This window comes from Rhinoraja longicauda, chromosome 7 (genome assembly GCF_053455715.1).
Source record: "Rhinoraja longicauda isolate Sanriku21f chromosome 7, sRhiLon1.1, whole genome shotgun sequence".
Lineage (NCBI taxonomy): Eukaryota > Metazoa > Chordata > Chondrichthyes > Rajiformes > Arhynchobatidae > Rhinoraja > Rhinoraja longicauda.
The window spans coordinates 21026927-21050254 of record NC_135959.1 but is presented as its reverse complement, the minus strand read 5'-3'; the positions used below and the strand labels follow the sequence as shown (position 1 = coordinate 21050254).

The following is a 23328-nucleotide window of genomic DNA, read 5'->3' as shown; positions in this document are numbered from 1 at the left end:
TTGAGCCTGTGATGCCAATTAAGATCATGGATTCTTTATCTTTTCCATTTGGCCATTTTTCTTAGTGCCCTTCCCGAACAAAAGTCTATCAATCCCATTCTTTAAATAATCGATTGATTACTATCCAGAACAACGGGTGTGGATGAAGGGAGAGAAAGACAAACCACATTTCTACTACCTTTGTGTTGGTCTTCTTGAACCTTATTACTAGAGAAAATAGGATGACAAGAGAGAAAATTTGATCATTATAAACATTTAAAATAGGTTGCCCTTTAATTTTCATTGTGGCAAGAGAATATAGGTCACCAGTTCTCTAAGCATAACCCTTTTGGCCCTGGTGTCGGTTTATGATTAGATCTCAATACCTTGCCTTATAAGTAAAGCATCGGCGTGTGTTTTCTGGTTATTTGACATCGGCCTGGTAGGAGGTAAGCATGCTTATGTAGTCCAGTATTGAAACTAAGGTGAGATTCCACACACTCCTCTGTTGAAACATCAAACCTGGCTCATTTCTAATTCTGCAGGGGGCAGTGTCACAGCTAAAATGGCACTCTTGACACTTGGATCCAGCAAATGGGGTGTTTGGAGTGTTAGTGAATCTCAACCAGTTCCCCCAATGAGACTGGAAGGTCTCCGACGAATGACCAATGATGAATATCTTAATCAGCCTTAACCATTTCCTCAGTCTGAAGAAGGGTCTCGACCCGAAATGTCATCAATTCCTTCTCCAGAGATGCTACCTGTCCCACTGAGTTACTCCAACATTTGGTGTCTGTCTTCCCAATAAGGCTGCCTGATCTCCAATTGCCCAGTTTAACAGACTTCAATGTGCATTTGAAATTTCTCAATTCTCAGCTTATCTAGTTCGCAGTTCTGATTATCAGTTAATGAGAAATGATTTAAATGAATAAAGCAAACAGAATATCAGATCTTGATGATTTCTCATTACTTTATGATCATCTTGTTGGGTTTCTGCGTCAGTTGGGGAAAATTGGCTGACCAAACCTGTGTGAGATTATCTTTGTATATCTACTGTCACTGAGGTTTGAATTGGAGTTAGCAGAAGCATTGGCAAGGCACGAGGAGATTCTTGTTTACTTGTTACTGTGCTATATTGGCAAAACCAAAGACTCAATAGAATACATCTTCACCTTTAGACCCATGAACATAGTATATTCCTCAGTTAAGAATTTAAATTGCTGGTTTTATATTGTGCAGTCTGATATTAGACAATTGGAATTCTGCGCAATTTTGATCTAATTTAGTTTCCAATTCCTGATGAAGCTAATGATCAGTGCACATTATTTATGCATGTGCGGTTTCCGTAGCAACCTGCATGTTTTGTTTGAAACAGTCGCGCCAATTATTGAGGGATTTGTATGTCATTTCTACTATTATAGATCCTGTCCTCTTCCTTGCCTACATCTGTGTTACCTTAAGCCTTGCTAAATTACTCTTTTTTTTCCTACATCCTTAACAGATCATGCTGAAATAGTGAACCCGAAGCTATTGAATTCCCAGGACATCTCTATGGAAACTCACGAACAAGCTTACTGTAAATACTATCCTCTTCACTCCCCACCTGCATCCATATTGGGCTTACCACAGCCAGCATGCTAACTAAATCAAGATGCATTCTATTTAGATTAAGCAACAATACAAGATCTTGATGGAAAATACATTATCTAATGTAAGGATATAGATGATTTCAGGCACATATGTAACATTCATATATCCTGTAAATAACTCTAGCACTTAAGATAAATATTACAATCTAGGCAATGGTAATCTACTTTCTGATGTCTCATTTTGTGGAGATGTTAAGCCATTACATTCTGTAAAGAGTGTGATGTGGTTATATTGTTAATAATTTGTTGTCTGATATCATGGTATACAAAAACAGCACCTGCTGAGTTGGAAGAATCCCCACGGACATATATACAATACACAGTACCTAACAAAGCTTTGAAATTTACAGTGCAAATTAAAATAGGCTTTTAAATCTTTTAACAGCTTAATTAATCACTGGGAAAAAATAGCATTTAATCAATAGTGATCAGTTTCTGTTTAAAAAAAACCTGATTATTTGGAAAACTAAATCTTAAATAGGTGGGAATTATGAAATAACTCCAGGGTTCTTATTGATATTAATCTGAAATATTGCACAGGCATAATAACTTGCCAAAGTTTACCGAATATTGATTGCTGATGCTCTTGATGTCTTGTTTACGTGATATGAGCAAATCATGAAAGAAAGTTTTTCCAGTGCATTGAAGTCATTTGTGGATATGTAGGTCCTAAGAGAAGTTAAGAGGTTGGTTGAATTTACTGAGGCAGCTTGTTTCAAAGTTTGATGAATCATGTCAAAGGTTAAAGTGAAGTTCCCACTGCCAATTCTGTAAATGTCAGTAGAGTTTGCACAGTGGAATTTCAGTGAGTGTAGCTGGCTACAAAAGCACTAGATTGTGGAAACACAGTAGATCGGTTTCACTGCAACAAAAATAATTTTGCCCACTATATTTCTGCGTTACCAAAGATTCTTCCAACTCCAAAAGATGCACAGTATTATAAAGTCACTTATAATCTAGTAAATGATTTATGTAACAGTGCCTAAAATAAAGAGGGTGGGGCAATTATTCACAAATATGTACAAAATGTAAGTTTTACCAAAATTGCATTTTATTTTCTCTCATGTTAGCAAAGGAAACTGAATTAGCTGGCACAATTTGACAAAAAATGTAGATGGAATCCATGATGAGAAGAATTATTATTTTTTTAAATAATTATTCTTTTTCTAAGAAAAGGCTCTTCCCAAATGCACCCTAATCTCTCACTAATATCGTTTTACTGTCAATGAAACAAGAATGAGGGCAGGTGATTATTTTTTTCCTTTAAACCAAATTAAATCCTGAAACTGTAAATTTTACCAAATTTATTATCTTCATTCTGCAAGTCACAATGTAATTGTGACTCTAATATGACGTTTAGAAGAAATGCTGATGATAAGAAAACACTTTTCAACAAAATTATGTTGCAATACCTAAAAAAAAACACAATCTATACTAAGGCTGGCTCGGTCCCGTGGTATAACTTTGAATTCTACAATTTGATTTTAATACTGGTGAATCAATCTGTCACTGCATATGTTCATCAGAACATAGTAAACACAAAAACCTATAACTTGGCAATTTTCTTTTTTTAAATTATAGTTTATATTTAAAGAATACTTTTTTTTAAGTCTTAGAAGATCATAGATAAGTCCCTCCATTGTAATGATTAGAAATTAGTTAAGATTGATCAGGATCTTTATTGTGTTGAAAATATATATTCCTTTTTCATAATAGGTTTACCTTTTTACAAGATTGGTTTTATGATATGAAATGTTAATGGTTTTATAGTAGAATTGATACTAAAGATAACATGTAATGATTTTGTTTTCTTGAACCTTTTACTGAGGATGAATAGTAGTAATAACCTTTTTTTTTTAATCCTACTCTTATGTTATACATGTGAAGCTCAGTCCATTACAAATCAACTAGCCCTGCATTTTACAATGGTAAAACACACTGTTGACAAATAGAAAACTATATCATAATGGGACGTTCAGAAGTCCAGTGCAGGTTTTCAGTGGTCTTAGTACAATGATAATGTCATAACTTTTATGTGCTTGTTTTTTAAAACCACATTTATTCTCAATAACCATCAAATTATTTTTCTGTCTTTGTGTAGAAAGACAGAGTTTTCTTCAGATTTCTGATGCAATAGTGATATTTTTTGTTATGAAATAGTGCACTTAGCTTAAGAACTTGTTGCACTACAATAAGATGGCATGACGTCTGGCCACAGCACTTACCCAGCGCACTTAGTTTTCTGAGGGCTCAGACTCAGACTCATAACAAAATTTATTGCCTAATTAGTACTTTAACATACATAAGTTGATCTTTAACACGAAATAATTATGTCATTATAATGGCAGGATACATGTGTACTTACATAGATCTGTGTATTTTTTTTAAATGTTAAGGATAGATAAGGTCTTTATACTTCAGTTTTTCCAACTGATAAAGTGAACCATTTGACCTGCAGATATTGGCTTTTCGCCATCTGTGTACTGTCAGATGGTATAAAATTGATACTGTTTGAATATTTTTGGAATTCGCACCCAAGGAACGCATTGGTTTGTGTTTTTCAAAGGGTTTGTTGTTTTCAAAAGTGTTGTGACTATCTCAGAGTTGACATGCAGCTGAAATATCTGATACTGATGATGTTCAGATATGTATAACATATCTAGTTGCACTTATGTACATAGTAAGTATGTAATAACTGTCTTTATATTGTAAAATGAGCAGCGGAGGTTTTTAAATAGAAACTAAATCCTCCGTTCAAAGCATTGTCATGAGAGGCAGTTTTACATAAATTGTAACTGTTTACTGAAATATAATATATTTCTTGATGGAATTCTAGGCAGTTAACACAAACTATTTTTAAAACTATATATAAAATTGTATGCTGCAATTTTTATTTAGAAATTAACATTCATGCCTCGACTGGGGAATACTAACTGCAGTTGGTCTCTCATGCTTGTAGCTTTGAGCAACAATAAAAGATAAAATATTCAAACATATCATGCAAGTCTGACAGAAACAGCATCCCTGCTTAGGATACAACATTTTCAACCTGGTGGTAAGCTGATTATGTACCCTTTCACTCACTGTACCTTATTTACAATTTTATTGGATTGAAATCTCAAGAGTTGCTTTGCCAGGCATCACACTAAAGAGCCATGGAAGTTTACAGTCCTTATTCTGTGATTTCTGATATAATTTTCTGGTTGGAAAATTGTTAAGTTGGAAAAAACCCATTACTCAGGCTGCTTTTGGCAAACAGTTGCCGGGTAAATATTTCACAAAGCCAATTTGAAATCTAGTTACAGCGGCCAAATTAGTTTACAAGCTATGCTATTTGGTGAATCTTAGTAGTTGAAGAATGTACAGCTCGATTCACACACACACACACACACACAAATACAAATGGGTGCAGTTAGGGGTTCTTATCAATAGGCGTAAAAATATGTCACTCTGCAATGAAACAATTTATCTGTACACAGAGCCTCCATATCCCAGGTATACAGTACTGACTTTCTGTATTACTGCCAGATTATATACTGTTTATGGTTTAGTTATGTTGAATGATTCACTGTTATATTTCTTAAAATACAACTATTTGTTTATGACCATTGAGGGGAAAATAAAGAAATATTTGGGAAAGATTTGTGGTATTATTTCATGAATGTTGATTGTCCACTCATACACATATATGTGACCTGTAATTAGGAAACTGAAGGGTGATCTTATAGAGGTATACAAATCATGAGAGGCAAAGATAAGGTGAATGATCAGAGTCTTTTTCCGGGATAGAGCAGTTAAGTAGAGAGCATAGCTTTAAAGTGAGAGGGTAAAATTTTAAAAGAGAACTAAGGGACAATTTTTTTTCTCACAAAAGTGATGAGTATATGGAATGATCTGCCAGAGAAAGTGTAGTGTCAGATACAATGGCAACACTTTAAAAAAAATTAAGCCAGGTACATGAAAAGGATAGGTTTAGAGAGGGTTATGGACCTAACATAGGACTAGCCCATTTATAAATTTGATCAGCATGGATGTGTTTGGCCAAAGGTCTTTTTCTATGCTGTATGACTCTGACTCTAATTCACATCATGCTGAGGCATCGGATATTGCAAAGCAAAAATAAATCCTACTGATGCTAGAAATCTAAATTAAAAGCAGTAAAAAGCTGGAATTATTCCAAGTCAGTTTTGGCCCATAACTCCCTGAAAGTGGCAACACAAGTAGATGGAGTAGTAAAGTGTAGTGACTTTGGTCTGAAAACCAAGCCGAAGCTGTTGCAGGAAGAAGAACTGACTTCCATGTCTCTAAGACGGCAATCTGCATACACAAAGAAAGGAAAGATCATGTTCAAGATTGCTTAATATCCTAATACAGTTCAGGGGTAATGAACTATTTGGCATGTATAAAATGCAGTTTCCATCTTGGACAAATATCATTAATAATTGAAGAGGCTACAGATGCTGGAACCTTGAGAAAAACACAAAGCGCGAGCAACATCTGTGTTGGGAGATTGTCAGATGACATTTCGGGTTGGGACCTTGATGGAGTGGGGGGGAAACCTGGCAAAGGGAGAGGAAATGGTGTGCAAAAGGATCTGTGACACTTTAATGTCCAGCGTAAAATAAATTACTGCCTTCCTTCCCACCTTATTTCATTTATAAATTCTATGGGTTTCCCAATCCAAAGCTAGATCAAAACCATCAGCTGATTATTTTTTTACTTCAAAAATAACATCAGTGATACAAATGAAAATATTATTACAATTTCAGATTTTGGAAGTTATAACTTCACTTGCATAACGAATCCTGTTATGTACGATGTGTACTTTTGTTTCCCAGTTACTTAGAAGGTTATCCTACATCAAATTGATGGGGAGAGAGCAGATTTTAACTGGATATTACCTACATTGTGAAAATATTGACATGTTCTTCCAGAGCTTTCGCTGAAGCTATGCAGTAACCAGAATTGTGCCCTCTTGTGTTGTCCAATGGTAGTATTGAATGAAATTAGGTTTGGCCCAGCACCAACCGTTGTTTAAAATATCCTGGCTGATTCGATCATGTGATGTTTTAAGCATGTATCGTCAATCAAGTGACACTGCTTATGTAATGCATTATCATTAATATTTAATCCAAGGCATTCACCCACAGTATTTTATTTTATGCTGGAAAATGTTACAGTTGTTACTAAAATGGCAGTGGAAATAGGTTCAACAGTACACTTCCAAAAGATAGTCTAGTGATCACTTGAAGAGGAAATAATTCACAGGGCTGTAAGAAAGAACTCATGAATGGTACTTCAACCCAGCATAAGCGCAATGAGCTGAATGAGCTTCCTCAATAGTTACCACTCCATATTTGTACAACATTCTGGTGACTGCATGGTTACATTTGCAATACTCTCTATTCTTTGGTTGAAACTGTACTTTAAAGACTTTGTGCAGCACAGTGGCACAGCTAATAAATCCATTGTCTCGCAGTGCCAGAGACTCGGGTTCAATCCCAACCTAGGGTGCTGTCTCTTTGGACTTTGCACATTCTTCTGTGGCCACGTGGGATTCTTCCCGAGTGCTCAGATTTCCACTCACACCTTGAAAACATGCAGGCTGATAGGTGAGTTGGCTGCTGTAAATTGGCTCCAGTGTGAGTGATAGAATCAGGGAGAGTAGATGAGAATGTGGGGTGAATAAAATGTGATTAATGTAGGACTGGTGTGGTTGATGGTTGGTGTCGACTTGATAGGCTGAAGAGCCTGTTTCAATGTTGTATCTCCCCATGACTCTAACTTGTATTTTATCTCATTTCTGTTAAAAAATTCTGGCTTACAGAATTCTTCATGAGAAGGTGGATTCAATCAACAATGAAATTAAAAGGAAATAAATCTTAAATTAAATTGGTGCTCCAGGGGAAAAAATAATTTTTATCCTGCTCCACCAAAACTCATCCCTCTAGTAATTACTCATTTTAATGAAGACTGCCATGTTCAACAGAATCCAAAGAGCTCCAAGTCAAACCTGTCATCCCATTTTTCAATGCGTAGAAAGGAAATGCAGATGCTAGTTTAAACCGAAGATAGACACAAAAAGCTGGAGTAACTCAGCGGGACAGGCAGCATCTCTGGAGAGAATCTTCTTCAGATTGAAGAAGGGTCTCGACTTGAAACGTCACCCATTCCTTCTCTCCAGAGACGCTGCCTGTCCCGCTGAGTTACTCCAGCTTTTTGTGTCTACCATTGTGCGATGCGTTCCTCCCAGTCCTCCAATTTCACTAATGGTATTAATCATATTCTCTTTTTGGAAAAGGCAATGAAATACTGACCCCACCAGATAGAGCATCTTGTGAATGTTATGTTTTTAAAATTAAAACTTGGTACTTTAAACTTGGCCGCAATGTTAGACTAAATAAGAATGAACTTGCAAAGTACATAATGCGCACATTGCAATGTAGTGGCTCGATAAATAGGATGGGTACCTTGCAGTAAAATGGAGACACAAGAAACTGCAGAAGCTGAAATTATAAAGAACCAACAAAGCACAGGAGGAGGTCAGCAGGTCAAGCAGCATCTGGATGGAATGGACAGATGTTTTAAGTCCTAGCCCTTCTCCCGACACATCGGCCTGTTCCTTCATCACTTTGTTCTTTGCTCTAGGTACATAGCAGAGTTGGCACTTCTTGGTGGACATATGTTGGGAGCTTTAATCATATGATATCCAGTCCCCTGACACTTGACAACAGTTTGTAATCATTATTTAAGATTCAAGTTCCCTGTAGATGAGTGTCTGCTCACGAATCTATGCCAGAATTTGTCACGCTCAAACAATCAGAAGGCTAGCCACAAGCAGGCACATGTTCCAACCCTAGGCTCTGTAACTCCCAATTTATTAACACTGAATCCGTTGGAATGGAAGTTGTAGGGGCAAGACATACATTCAACACAGGATAAAAGATGCAACTAAAATAGGTTTACATTCATTTACAGCTGAGGGTGCAATTAAACAATTAAATAGATTGATAATTCAGGTGTTTTTCAATGTATTTAACATTCCTCTACAAATAAAATTGTAAAAATGTAGATTCTAATCTAAGAAGCTGGTGAGAATTTACGTGGTTTGTGATGTTAGCCATGTTCTCTGGGTCCACCTCAATCCGTGATTTCATTTTGTGTCCAAATATATTTCCACCCTAGCCACAAAACTTCCTTTTGTGTCCAAATATATTTCCACCCTAGCCACTAAAATGCTTTCTACCGGTATCAGTGCAATGTCCCAGAACTGAATCATGTTTGGGCGCACTCCAGAAGGGCTTTGTAGTTACATCAATTTATAAAAGAGCTGGAAAGGTTTAGGTGAGTGTACAGCCAGGATGACCAACTCCACCTCACCTTGTGTAGATGCTGGTTTAAATCAAAGATAGACACAAAATGCTGGAGTAACTCAGTGGGACAGGCGGCATCTCTGGAGAGAAGGAATGGGTGACATTTCAGGTCGAGATCCTTCTTCAGATTCTTGACCTGAATCTTCACCTATTCCTTATCGCCAGAGATGCTGCCAGACCCACTGATTTACTCCAGCATTTTGTGTCTATCTTCACTCTCTTATAGATACTACCTGAGTGTTTCCAAAATGTTGTTCCTTTAAAAATGTTCTTTATATAATAATAAATAGATCCAAGTCTAAAGGAGACCTCAGTGTCCATTAGGGTTGGTAAAATGTGTTTGAGGCCAAAGATAATAGATTGAAAAAGTCCAAGAAAGCCACTGTGTCCACCCAGGGTAATAAAGAGTGTTTGAGCCAAACACACTTTCATCGCTGTTTCACAAGTTGTGCAGTCTCTGGATCTTAAGACACTTTGCCTCTGCAACCTTTCACCATGCATGTGCACGACCACCTCAACCAATAGGCTGACGGGCTGAATTTTCTCCCCCCACCCCCAGTGTTCAAACCTACTAATGAAATAAAGTCCCGAATCCTTCGGATGTCAGACCTAAGAAAGCCCACATTGTTGCATTTACAAGATGAGCAGGAGAGAGGACTGAGCAGGAAGAATCTCCTCCACCAGCAGACAACATGAAACAACTGGGCCAAACGGCTGTTTTTTCTGCTGCTTTGTAGTTTCTAGATCCCTTGTATTGCACATTCAAACTCTTAATTATTCTTAAGATAGACACAGAAAGCTGGTGTATCTCAGCGGATCGGGCAACATCTCTGGAGAAAAGGAATAGGTGGTGTTTTGGGTCGAAACCATTCAGACTATCAGGAGAGAAACTAAAGGTACGAAAAGGTACAGAACAAATCAGAGCCCACAATGGTTCATTGTTGGCTGCGGAGAAGCTGATAATGAGGGGAAAAGAACAGTGAAACTTGCAGGACGACTAGGGTTGGGGTGGGATGGAGAGAGGGAATGCAAGGGATTGTAAGCTGTCCAAGGGAAATATGAGGTGCTGTTCCTACAATTTGCGTGTGACCTCACTCTGGCAGTGGAGGAGGCCCAGGACAGAAAGGCCAGTATGGGAATATGAAGGGTAGTTGAAATGTTTGGCAACTGGGAGATCGCTTAGGCCAAGGCAGACTGAGCATAGATGTTCATCGAAACTGTCGCCAGTCTGCGCTTGGTCACCACCAAAGAGTCCACACCTGGAACAGTAGATGAGGTTTGATTTGGTGCAAGTGATCCTCTGCCTCACCTGAAAGGACTGTCGGGGTCCTTGGATGGAGTCCAGGAACGAGGTATAGGGATAGTTGTCGCATCTCCTGCAGTTGCAGGGGAAGGTACCTGCGGAGGAGGTGGTTTGGGTAGGAAGGGATGAGGACTGACCTTTTTGGCCTGGGCCTCCTCCACTGAGAGAGGCCACAAGCAAATTGGAGGAACAGCACTCATATTGTAAACCAGCATCTGCAGTTCCTTCTTATACATCTTAATATTTATTTTTCTTCGGGAGGCCCAGAACCACAGGACATCAACATTCCTCTATATTATGTTGCAGGGGCATCCATCCCAGATATTCAGCATTGGGCCCAGTGAATCAGGGGGGTTTCCATGGCGACCGCATCCGGCACCACGCCTGGGGACTCATCGCGCCCTCTTCCGATTGGCTGGTCGGGGGAGCCGGCAGCCACCAATCCGCTCCTTGTATCCATTCGTTTCCGGGGGGGAATACGACCGCCGATTGGTTGACAGGGGAAGCCGGCGCCCACCAATCAGCTCCTTGTATCCATCCGTTTCCGGGGGGGGAATTCGACCGCCGATTGGCCGAGTGGGTCACGTGGCGGCCGGCGCCCGTCGACTGTTGATGGCAACGTGATGACGCAACGACGACGCTGGGCGTTACATCTTTTCCCTGTGATAAACAGATGTCCTGTCCCTGCAACTCCCATTCCTTCTCTCCAGAGATTCAGCATTGGGCCCAGTGAATCAGGGGGGTTTCCATGTCCCGCTGAGTTACTCCAGCATTTTGTGTCTATCGTGAATATGAGAGGAATATTGACGGCAAGTGGTTCAGGGTCTCCCAAATAAAAAGTATAATTAAGATGTGTAGGAAGAGACTGCAGATAAAGTGCTGAAGTGCATATGAAGTGCTGTTCCTACAATTTGTGTGTGCCTCCTTGTGGCCAGCATTGTGTTTATTTGAGCGTCACCAATCCTGGCATAAATTCGTGAGAAGACACTCAGCTACAGGGATCTTGAATCTTAAATAATGATTACAAATGGTTTAGGAAGGAACGGCAGATGCTGGATTACACCGAAGATAGACAAAAAATGTTGAAGTAACTCAGCGGGACAGGCAGCATCCACGGAGAGAAGGAATGGGTGACGTTTCGGGTCTGAAGAAGGGTCATGTCCCGAAATGTCACCCATTCCTTCTCTCCAGAGATGCTGCCTGGCCCGCTGAGTTACTCCAGCATCTTGTATCGTTCTTCGTTTACAAACAGCTGTCAAGTTTAATGGGACAGGATATGTCCACCAGCGCCAGAGACCCGGGTTCGATCCCGAGTACGGGTGCTGTCTGTAAGGAGTTTGTACGTTCTCTCCGTGACCTGCGAGGGTTTTCTCCGAGATCTTCGGTTTCCTCCCACACTCCAAAGACGTACAGGTTTGTAGATTAATTGGCTTGGTAAATGTAAAAATTGACCCTAGTGGGTGTAGGGTAGAGTTAAGATAGTCTGAAGTGTCTCGACCCGAAAAGTCACCCATTCCCTCTCTCCAAGATGCTGCCTGGCCTGCTGAGTTACTCCAGCATTTTGTGATACCTAGGATAGAGTTAATGTGTGGGGATCGCTGGACCAGGTGGGCCGAAGGGCCAGTTTCCGCGTTGTGTCTCTGTCTCTAAAGTGCCAACTCTGCTAGACACCTAGAGCAAAGAACAAAGTGCTGGAGGAACTCCGGGTTTCAAGCAGCATCTGTGGCCGATGAGTCGGAAGAAGGGTCGGGACCAAAAACATCTGTCCATTCCATGCTGCCTGACCTGCCGAATCCCTCCTGCGCTTTGTTGTTTCTTTATAATTTCAGCTTCTGCAGTTTCTTGTGCCTCCATTTTACTGCAAGGCACCTATCCTATGCCACTACATTGCAATCCACGCATTATGTACTTTACAAGCCTCCCCCAGGCTGCTGCACCGTGAAGCTCTATCGTATCATATCGATTCTCATGTACAGCTGGGAATACTCAGCTGCTCCGCCAGCGCCCTGTTAAGCGAGATAAACGGAATGGATGGAAAGTTATCGATCGGAAATGTTATCGCTGCTGCACAGTCGCTGCCTGGCTCACTGGGATCTTGCACCATTTCCCTTTTAATTTCCCTTCACAGCTGAACTGGAGGGGGGGGGGGTGGGTGCAGCTTCCTCCACACACCGGTCCAATTGGACGACGTATCCGTGTTGACGGCTGACGGAACCAATGGGAAGAGCATGCACTCGTCCCGCCTCCGTTGCCCCCTCGCAGCGATTTGATGATGTATCTTTGATTGACGGTTGCTGCAACCAATGAGAAAAGCGGGAACTTGTCTCCCCGTTGCCCCTCTCCGTGATTGGATGAAGGACGTCTGACTGATGGCTGCTGAAACCAATGGGTGGAGAGCATATCCGTCCTGCCCCGTCACCCCAGGCCTTAATTGGACGAGACCGCGTGTGATTGACGGCATCCACGACCATTGGGAGGAGCACACACTCGGCCCGCTCCCATGCCCCTCGCTGTGATTGGTCGGCGCGCCCGCTCGACGATGCGGGGGCGGGGCTTCGCCTCCGATGGCCGGCGCGCGTCACGTGACCGACGGTGGCGGCGGCGCGGGCGGAGCAGTCCCTGCCCGAGAGAGGGAATGGCGAAGTTGAGGGCGGCGGGCGGGTGAGAGAGAGAACGGAGAGCTGAGGGAGGAAAGCAGCTCGAGGGCGGGGGCAAAGAACGAGGGGCGCAGAATGCGGGGGAACCGGCGCGGCTTTCGCTGAGATCGGGCGGGGCGGGCGAAGGCCGTCGCCCTCCGTTAGGGGAGCGAGCGAGCAAGGACCGCGGCCTTTGTCTTCCAGCCGCCCCTCCGGACCGGAGAGAAAAATCACAAGCCAGCCCTCTCATCACCAAAGTTTACCCGTTCCCACCGCTCTCTGATATATTTTGCCCGACTTTCAATCGATTAAAGGGGAGGAGCGTGCGGGTTCCAATCTGCCGACTTTTAAACGTTTAAAGGGAAGTGGGTCCTGCTTGTGGGCGGCTTAAAGGTGGTTGCTGCCAATTTGGCCGACTTTTAATCAGTGGAGGGGGGGGGATGGCCTTCTATTTTGCCGATTTATAATCGGTAAAGGGTTTCCTGAGACTGACATTGGACAGCTTGGGAGGTTTGGGCTCCATTGGCCCGTTGGTTGTTTAAAGTGGAGGGGAGGGGGTGATAGAGGGCAGGGAAGCCATGAGGGAGTATAAGGTGGTGGTGCTGGGAAGTGGGGGTGTGGGCAAGTCTGCCCTGACAGTGCAATTTGTGACGGGCACTTTCATTGAAAAGTATGACCCAACAATCGAGGACTTTTACCGCAAGGAGATCGAAGTGGACTCGTCACCATCGGTGTTGGAGATCCTTGACACGGCTGGTACTGAGCAGTTTGCCTCCATGCGGGACCTGTACATCAAGAATGGTCAGGGCTTCATCCTGGTCTACAGCCTGGTCAACCAGCAGTCGTTCCAGGACATCAGGCCCATGCGGGACCAGATCATCCGCGTCAAGCGCTACGAGAAGGTGCCTGTCATCCTAGTCGGCAACAAGGTGGACTTGGAGAGCGAGAGGGAAGTATCTTCGCTGGAGGGCCGAGCCCTGGCGGAGGAGTGGGGCTGCCCCTTCTTGGAGACGTCGGCGAAGAGCAAGACCATGGTGGATGAGCTATTTGCTGAAATCGTCAGGCAGATGAACTATGCAGCCCAGCCGGACAAGGACGACCAATGTTGTTCTTCCTGTGTGCTGCAATGAAGACGATAGACACCTTGGGTGAGACCAGATTGAATCAGTCCTATTTGGAAGGACTACACCTTCTCCTAACCTAGGAGACATCTAGATTATTTCATATTGCTGTTATAAGAAGACAAAGATATCGACAGAGCTTTATGACTAAAATGAAATTAATCACCAATAGCTGTTCTTGCTGTGTACTGCAGTAAAGAAAGTAAAACGGATGTCTGGCTGACACAGACTGAAACACCTTTATGTACAGGACCTACACCTCCTCAGCATGACAACTAGATTACATCACGTTGCTGTTGTGGAAGAGAAGATATCATCAAGAGCTTCATAAATGGGCAGCACTGCTTCTTCAATCTTATTCTGTTTGAACAAAAGCAAGGTTCTTGTTAAAAAAAAACAATTGGTGATGATTTGCAAAAATTGCATTCGTTTTGACAGCATAAACCTAGAAAACCTGGACTGTTGCAAACCATTGTGGGGGGAAAAAAGCAACCAACAAGAGTTTTGCAGAAGCATAAGACTGAGGATTGGGGCCAGTGTTTTGGCTGTGTATGTGCACTGCTTTTATAAAATCTTTTTTAACGAATAAACAAATAATTTCATAACGAGATTGAAGCCCACACTTGACACGTCTGGCTCTGATGTGATGCCAATGAGAAATTTAAATAATTTAGAGAGGAAGTAAGTCAGCTGAAAGTTCTACTGCAAAACCAAAATGAGAGTAGAGACTTGTCAGATCTTGTCTTCTGCAGTGAAAGGGGAAATAGCCTTCTATGTGTCCTGCTTGGTGAATATGTGGAAGAGGCGACAGGCTACATGTTGCTGCTCTTCAGAGAAGAAAGGGAGAAACCAGTGAACCTTTTTAACTCTTTAGAGCCAGGAAAATAGTAATGCCATGGGACTATCATCGGGATCCCATCAGTGAGCACAAATTGTTCCTCGGTGCATTATGTTGGATGTGAACAATCAGTTCTGTAGTTTCATATCTAAAGATGGATATTAAGTTGCTCTGTTAAAAGCCAGAGGGAAGGGGAAACAAACAACTAGGTTGGTGATCCACCAGGGTGATTGTTGTCAAAGAGGAAGGAGAATATTTCAAATACTGTATGCTTTTAAAAATAAATTGTGGGTGGCACTGTGACAGTGGAAGCCTTTCATTGTCATCCTATGTGGATCTGCAGGGAACTGGGGAAGGGGGTTTCAGCTCGGTGGGGGAGAAAAGGTCTCTAATTTCTATCTTGCATAGGGGAAGATTAAAATTGTCAGACCATAATTTGTTTCAAGATCAACGCTATTCAAAACTTGTGTTGCAAAAAAAAGTAATTGGCTTTGTGCAGTTTAGAGATTTTGCCAATGGTGTTTATAAATTGTGTATTTTTTAATATCCTTCCAATGGTTTATTAAAAGAGAACATGAGAAATCATTGCCATCCCTCATGGCACTTGGTGGGGGAAAATGAATCTAAATCTGTTTTCTGCGTAGAATACCAGTGGACAATTCAGTAAGATACATGAATGGGAAACTGGTAAACTGCTTGCAATACAGAGAAATAAAAATATTAGTTTTTTGTGCAAGATGAAGAAATTAGAATACTTCTGTGACCAAAGGTGGAAACAAGGTTTTATACTGACCTGGAGACAAAGACCCTTAGATGAACTGAATAAATTCCAGCAACCTTTGTTGCCCAGGTCTGGGAGGTGGGAAGGAAACCTATTCTAAATGGCTGCCTGTGATTTGGATTGCAAAGATGTGAGTAGCGGTCCTGCAGTGTGAAAAAGAGGAAGAGATGTCTCCTCTTGCAGGTGAGGGCAAGGGTGAGTTGGGGAACACTGCCTGTGAGGTTGGCAGAAATCTTCAGTTACATTTCAAGAATTATGCTGAAATAAAGGGGGGCTGATGTCTTCCCTTCACACGAGTGACTTCCATCTGCTATCAGACATGTTTTCAATGGGTATGGTGGTATGTGGAGCTCAAGGGGAATGTGTGTCCTAAGATCGTCTGTAACATGTTGGTAATGTCTCAAAATTCCACAGCATCCAAGTAGAAATAACTTTAAAAAATGATGGAACTGCAGTCAATCCGGACAAATGTGATTCAGATTCTTGTATTGCACGTTGAGGAATAAATATGTTGCATTCGCTGCTTGATTCTGTAGAAATGGAAGCCTTTTGAATTGATCAAAAGTTATGGACTAGAATGATTCCCCACAATTTCCTTCTTTCCTAATCCAAAAGTGATAGAAATATATTTTCTTTTGTGAATGGTGCTCAATACTTTAAGTATTATGGGGATTTTTATTTTTTATCTTTTGAGCCAAGAATATGATGTATGCATGGCTGAATACCAGATCATTGCTGAAGTCTTACATTGAAGCATTCTGTTATAGTTAAAATTGCAGTAGTGGTGTTTTTCTTTCACTGCTGTCTTATTTTGCTTTTAAATATGACAGGTTACAGGAGGATTATATTTTTAATATAGCATTGCATAGAACCAGCACTTTGGAATCATGAAGTTAGTTTTTCCAAAAGTCGATCCATACACAGATGATGACTACACTTGAATGAACAAAACTTGTGTGTAGATTTGATACATCTCATATTCAGCTTTTATTACAAGGTTTCCTGCAGAGTTCATTACTTGTTGGGTTTAAGGATGATGGGCAAATGAAAATCCAAACAGGTTGCTGTATGCACCAATGACAAGCAAAACAGCTGGATTCGCTTCGATTTTTTTGGTTTTGAGTTTTTCCTATTCTGTGGGGAGCTGTTCTGATCCTTGCTGGAAATGACTTCAATGGTATGTGATGGATTGTGTGATTTCGTCTGTTGGGAAAAAAATAACTGCAAATTACAAGTGCAGATTTCTTTTACTGAATGAAAGGGCATTTCTGCAAATTGGGATTGTTTATTTTTCATTTCTAGAATAATAAACTGAAGATGCAGTAAATGGGGATCCACTCTGACGTTTTTATAAAGGATGATGGAAGCCTTAGCCTCATTTATGATGTGTGGACATTTTTAAGCATTCAGAAATATAATTGGTTATCGGTATATCTCAGCTTAAGTTTACGTTTTTTTTTTTCAAACAGTGGCTTGCATTGTTTTTATTATTTACCTGAATTTTAATATGTATTTACAGTAATGCTTCATTTAATTTTAAATATTTCCCACCCCGTAAAACATCTGTGTGTGGGCAACATTCTTTGCAATGTAGATAATTTAGTTGGGGCTGGCATGTTTTTAAACAGTTTAATAATGCTGGTTTGATTTAAACTTCAAAAACAGGTTTTATCTCTCACTTAAATGATGATTTAAAGAAATTAGCCTTTATAATCACAGTAGACTTACAGGTACGCATTGCAAATGTGAAAACAGACAGCTTTTTCAAAACTGGCGTTTCCTGGCATTGGCTTCCAGGAAATGACTTAATTGAGAGTTGGGATGGGGAATGATTGGAGATTTTGTCTCTTATCTGAACAATTGCCACAAGATAGTTGCACAGTTACCTCTCATTTGGTTGTAGTTTTCCTTGTTGGGTCACCTCCCACATGGTATGGTAATGTAATTCTTTGATTGTTTACTTTCCACATTCCACCATTGGGGTTCAGACTGTAGAGCTCCTCAAAGATCTGTGTAAAACCAGCCAGGTTTAAAAACAAAATCTGTTTCTAAGATGGATGATGAGGAAATAAATTGACTGGGAAATGAATTTTCTCACAATTTGTGATGCACTAAGCCAGACTTTCTTACTAATAATGTGGCATATTGGCCAAAACACAACCCTTTCAAACTTGATGAAATGCTGTTGTGCATTTGTCTTACTTTGGAGGCCATTGAAAGTTGGAAACAAATCAATTTATTGAACATAATACAAAATTACAGAAACCAGTTGATTTCAGTATTAAACTTTTAAAATCTTGAGGATGAATAGATTAACGTGAAATATAATTACCTCACCAATGGAAGTCTTGTAATCAGCAGTTATTCTTTCAAGCTTATTGGAAGAGATTGTTTACTTAGCTAATAAGTTGTTCCATTGAAAGAAGAGCTGTGTTACCTAGTGCCTAATCACATGCTCCCAATGTCATGAAATGTTTACAAGAATATAAATCCCAATGCGCGATTGGTGTTATGGCAAATGCTATTTATTATGTCAGCTTTGTCAGAATTTTAATTGAATCAAATTCTGAAATACTTTTGGATAGTTCAGTCTTGAATAATGTTTTGTGATATGAAACAAAAGGGCAATTGGACCAATATGCAAAGTGAAATTATTCTCCCTTAAATGAAATATAACTGAATTCCTCATAGTACAGAAATAGCATCAAGCAGGCATTAATAATGAATTACTTTGAAAATTTTCAAAACCTATAAATCTACTTTTATCATATTGTATGGGGGTAATTCACCCCTGCTGCCTACAAGTTATCTACTATTATATTTCAATTCTGTTCTGGAAAGGATTGAAATCTTGGTGCTAGCTCACAGCTTAGTTAATGTCAAGAAATACTCCCAAAGCCAAGTTGGACTAGAGGTATTTAATCGGGTGATTGCTCTGATAGTTTTGCTGTTGAGCAACAAGAGCACTCCAAATATCTTCTGGGTCTGAAAGCTCTTGTATACAGATGGTGTACACAGGTTAAACTAGTATTTAGTTATGTAACGTGTATGCTTAAGTTCTGTCATTGAAAATGTAACATTTATGATGACTGGATAAAAGGAGCTATTCATCAATGTTTTTATTCCAATTTTGTCTTTCTATTTATTTTGTAAAGTTAGAACATTTGGAAACCGCAAGGTTTTCGCATAGCTGTGCATAAAGGGAAAAGCCAGACATGTCAAAACCTCAAGCTTAAATTATTTGTAATTACTTCCAATGTATGGATGTTTTTGAACAAATGTGAGTATTTAGCCTGTGCTGGACCACTAATGTCTGCTGAATGAACAGTTCCCATTTCTATTTGTGCTTTTATGTTTGGGGCACATTCCATTGAATTTTCCCAAATTCCTGATCTTCATTATCAGCTGGTTTCCAAAAGTGTGGAGAAGATTTGCTTGCTTGCCTGTCCAAAGTGAAGTTTGGATAGGATTAAATTGAGGGCAATGAGAGGGGTAATAAAAGAAAATATTTATCTTTTGGTGAAAACTAGAAAATCAAAAGTTCAACTAGATATATTTGACATTTTATTATTTTGTATCATAGCTGCAAATACACTTTTCCTGTGATTTACGATTAATTTGTGGAACTTTATGAATTGGCTTTAAGGAGAAACAGTGACCTGCAATTAAATCTTCCTCAAAAGAAAGATTTCAACTGTCCTCTGTCAATCATTGTGTAGGCAGGAACTGCAGATGCTGGTTTATACCACAGTGCAAGAGCAACTCAGCGGGTCAGGCAGCATCTCTGCAGAAAAAGAACAAGTGACGTTTCGGGTCGGAACCCTTCTGGCTAAGAGTAGAGGGGGGAAACTGGAAGTTGGACCCCCTCCCAGATTTGTTCTGGCCCTTTGCTACCTCCAGTCACCTTCCCCCCCTCCCCTCTCTACTTTTCTCCAGATATGCTGCCTGACCTGCTGAGTTGCTCCAGCACTTTGTGTCTATCTTCTGTCAATCATTCCTTTGGTCAGGAATTTGTTGTTTTCCACCTGCACAAAAAACTCCCACATATGTAGTTCCCTTGATGCATCTGACCATTCCAACTTATTCACAAATGAGTGTTTCTTTTAAAATTTTGTTCGTAGTTATGTTTTATACTATACAAAGTGGGAGCAGTAATAAACTACATGACCCTTGTGCTTATAAGATCGTGTGCAGAATTTAATCTTTGGCCCCAGTTCCATTGTCCGGCCCAATTTTCAAATATAAATATATACATATATATATATATATATATATATATATATGTTTTGATAATAGTTAATGACTTGTCATCCACCGCTCTTGGAGTAAAGAAAATCAAATTCACATCAGACTTAAATAGGTAGCCCCTTCTCTTGAGACTATTTTGAATTGGAGTTATTTTCTTTTGTCTCCTGCCCTTGCTGCAATCTGAGGTAATACCCTCAGAACATCTGTCATTCAGGACCTCTTCAATCTTGGTTTTTAATAAGGTTGTCCTTTTATGGCTGTAAACTCCTGAGTATATCAACCTATCCTGCATTTTCTTCCTTGTTGGACACCTAAATATTGATCCAGTGAGCTATTGCTGTCTTCTCCAAGTGGACTAAAACTGCACAATATTCAAACTGGTATCGCCAAGGCCAGTGGAGTTATTGCACAAATTTCCCCCATCGCCATTTTTGCAACTTGTGCACCCGGGTCCAATATCTGCAGTTTTTATGCAAGAGACTGCTAATTGAGGAGCAAACGCTAGTGGCCAGGACACCAAGCAAGCTTCACCGCAGTTGTCCATTTCTGTCTATCGTAAGCCAACATTTGTCTGAAATAGCAGATTCCATACTGAAGAAGACCAGTATACTAACGGCTCTCGTTCACACCAGATATTCGGAATGCTTTACAAAAACTTAATGTTCTTGGTCGAGCTGCTGCTTGATCATGTTTTAAAAGTACGAATATTTTTCCTGCAACTTTTTTGTATTGGGTGCTGAAATGTTGTAAAAATCCCCACACACTTGCTTAAAAACAAAATCTGGCTAACATTGGATACTCTCAGTAGAAAGATACATTCTTGGAAGAGCATCTTACTGTGAATTTGATGTGCCTAGGTACTAAACATTAATAGACACAAAGCTTTTTTTTTTTGCCAAGCAAGGTAATCAAATTTCTGACTGAAGCCATTTTTGTGTGGTCAAAAAATTAGAGATAATCGCAGCCATCCCAAGTTGACAGAAAGAAACCTTGTTACTTCCAAACTCAATTCTAAAAGGTAGCTCTGTCAATAATAGAATATATTGTGTTTGGCTTAACTGTAAAGTAGTCTTTCAGCGCTTTGTGCTCTGAGGTATGAAATGTAGCCCTGTGGGTTGGCTGGATAACGTGCCATTTATATTAAGTGCTGTATTAGCCTCAGTGTAATTAAACCATTGCATGACTAACCTGGCCTAAAAGGAACAATATTTTCCAAAGGAAAATATTAATTTAGGTCATTTAGTTCTTTTAGCCCAGTTCATTTAGGTGAGTAGACTAATTTAGAAATCTGAAATTTTATTATTCAAACTCAACCTACATATCTCTATCTGTTTAATGGTAATTTGAGAAGATTGCAGTTTTGACACACATGTAGCTTTGTCACTTGTTTTGTTTTGCCAATTCAGAACAGCTTTAGTGAAATGTTTGATTTTAAAGTTGGGAAATATTTGCTGTTTCCACAATAAAACGTGATTGCAGCTTAGGGTTGCAGGAGCTACACTGCTACTCAAATACAACAAGCACTTGGGTCCTATTCTTCTTGAATAATGCAGGGGCGGTACACATTTTAGTCTACACACCCAATCACCTTATGTTTGTGTGTCCTGTTTGTATTACTCTCCCAGCAGATGCTACCTGCCGTGAATAATTTAAACGTCTACTGTTTTTAATTTCTGCCTATGGGTTGGGAGTTGGCCCACTTGGTAAGTCAGATATTTTTTCGTAATTACTGTCCATGTAAAAGAACCATTTCACCCTCGCATTGAGGTTCACATGAGAGGATTAAGCCACACTCTCCATTTAGTTTTGCAGTGTGAACCCTAATCTGAAATGACTCAACTAGTAAAAGTAACAGCGAAACATCATACTTTCACAATTAAGAGTCAACCTAAAATAATGGGACAGGCCTGTGTTGTCACAGAAGGGCAAAGGTTTGTGTGTATTTTCTTTGCCTAAGAAGCAATCACTGCTGCTTGTGTTGGTTTTGATGGAGTAATATTACTGCACAAGTACTGTTTTTGATGAGTTTTTAAAAGGAATGTGGTTGAGGGAATTTTGCAAATATGCAATTAAATCCTGGGGACCCTTAAAATTTTGAAAGCAGACCCATTTCAGTAGTGTCACCAGTAAGGGACTAGATCCAGGGAGATCGTGTCCATCCAAAATTCTGATTGCTATGTGTTATCCTACTACAAACTTAAAAACAAACCAATCTTCCAATCGGGTCCGTTGGATCTTTGTATGTTATCTTGCTTATTGCATTTGTTTTTAATTTTGGCACTGCTGGGAGGTGGATAGAGAAAGTTGAGCTATTTCCTCGCTACCCCAGTAGATACCAAAAAGTTCTTCTGTAAAAGTTTAATCCAACTTATTTACCTTAGTAAAGAATGTTGCCTTAACAGGACACAATGGTCTGGGTTCGGGTTTTAGCTAATAATGTATTGTAAAATTGTTTACTTTCTTGTTAAGATCAAGAAACCAAACCACCAATTGATATTATAAGAATCTGTTGTATTATTTTCGCTTTACTGGTTTCCTGATGCTTTTTTTTCTAGTGTTTCATTTGGTTAACTTATGAGTTTTAACACCAATATATTTTGGCGCTTCTCTGAAGCGAATGAAAGCATAATCTTTTTGGCAGTTCGCTGCCGAGCACTAACACAATTGAATACTTAACGGCACCATTTTTACCAGGTGTTGACTGTGCTTTGGCCTTGTTGTTTCCAAATTAAGCAAGAAATGTAAATATAATTTGATGCAAACATGTCACTGTATTTGGATTTAAATTATTTTAACAAAATTAAATTTTATTTAATGAAATCTAACCTGTCTTGTGCCTTAATGATTAGGTGATTATGAATATTTTTGTGTAGGACAGATATCAAAAAGAAGTGAGTAGAGCAAAATGGCGCAACTCCATTTTTAAATAGACACTTTTTTTTAACCTTTTTTAATATAGTTTTGCTGATTGTGGGAAGAGCGATGCATATTTTGTATTTGTGGCTTGTAAGGGTGGAAACAAAATATTGGGAATTCTTAGATGGCCAGGCAGTATCTGGGGAGAGGAGATTTCAGCCAGTGACCTTTCATCAGAAACTATACTATGTGACCACTGCATATTTTGTATCACTTCCACTGATTTCCAACATTTTCAGTTTTTTTGTTGTTGTGTTAAGCTGAAGTTTAATACAGAGGTTCCAAGGCTGAAGCTGCCCCAAAACATCATGTCTGCTCCCCTCCACAGATGCTGCCTGGCCTGCTGAGTTTCTCCAGCAATTCTTTTGGTTGTAATAAACAACAAATGTTTGCCTGTATATTCCTTGAGGCGTTAGATTTATTCAGAAGAGGTGGAATCTGTACTTTGAGCATCAAAACAGCAAGTGTTTGTCTCGGGTCTGCT

At 40.0% G+C, this 23328-nt stretch overlaps 2 protein-coding genes across 12 annotated transcripts in view; both read left to right on the top strand.

The window, feature by feature from the left end:
* Positions 1-5259, top strand: part of mbnl2 (muscleblind-like splicing regulator 2) — a 142400-nt gene extending 137141 nt beyond the window's left edge. For 9 of the 11 annotated variants that reach the window (XR_013547461.1, XM_078402248.1, XM_078402244.1 and 6 more), the window contains one exon: positions 1481-1620. Coding sequence is in view for 2 of the 11 variants with exons in the window: in XM_078402252.1 (XP_078258378.1) it covers positions 1481-1620 (140 nt within the window). In the remaining 9 variants the exon portion in view is untranslated. Of the gene's footprint in view, positions 1-1480 lie in introns of all 11 variants that reach the window. The other 2 variants (XM_078402252.1, XM_078402253.1) reach the window with 1 other exon arrangement.
* A 7619-nt stretch (positions 5260-12878) lies between these two features.
* LOC144595144 (ras-related protein Rap-2a) lies at positions 12879-22853 on the top strand. The gene has a single exon (XM_078402242.1). The coding sequence runs from the start codon at positions 13519-13521 to the stop codon at positions 14068-14070; it is 552 nt and encodes a 183-aa protein (XP_078258368.1). The 5' UTR covers positions 12879-13518; the 3' UTR covers positions 14071-22853.
* Positions 22854-23328: the final 475 nt, after the last annotated feature.

Coding starts and splice junctions, on each gene's coding strand:
- LOC144595144 (XM_078402242.1), top strand. CDS start 13,519: ATGAGGGAGTATAAGGTGGTGGTGCTGGGAAGTGGGGGTGTGGGCAAG.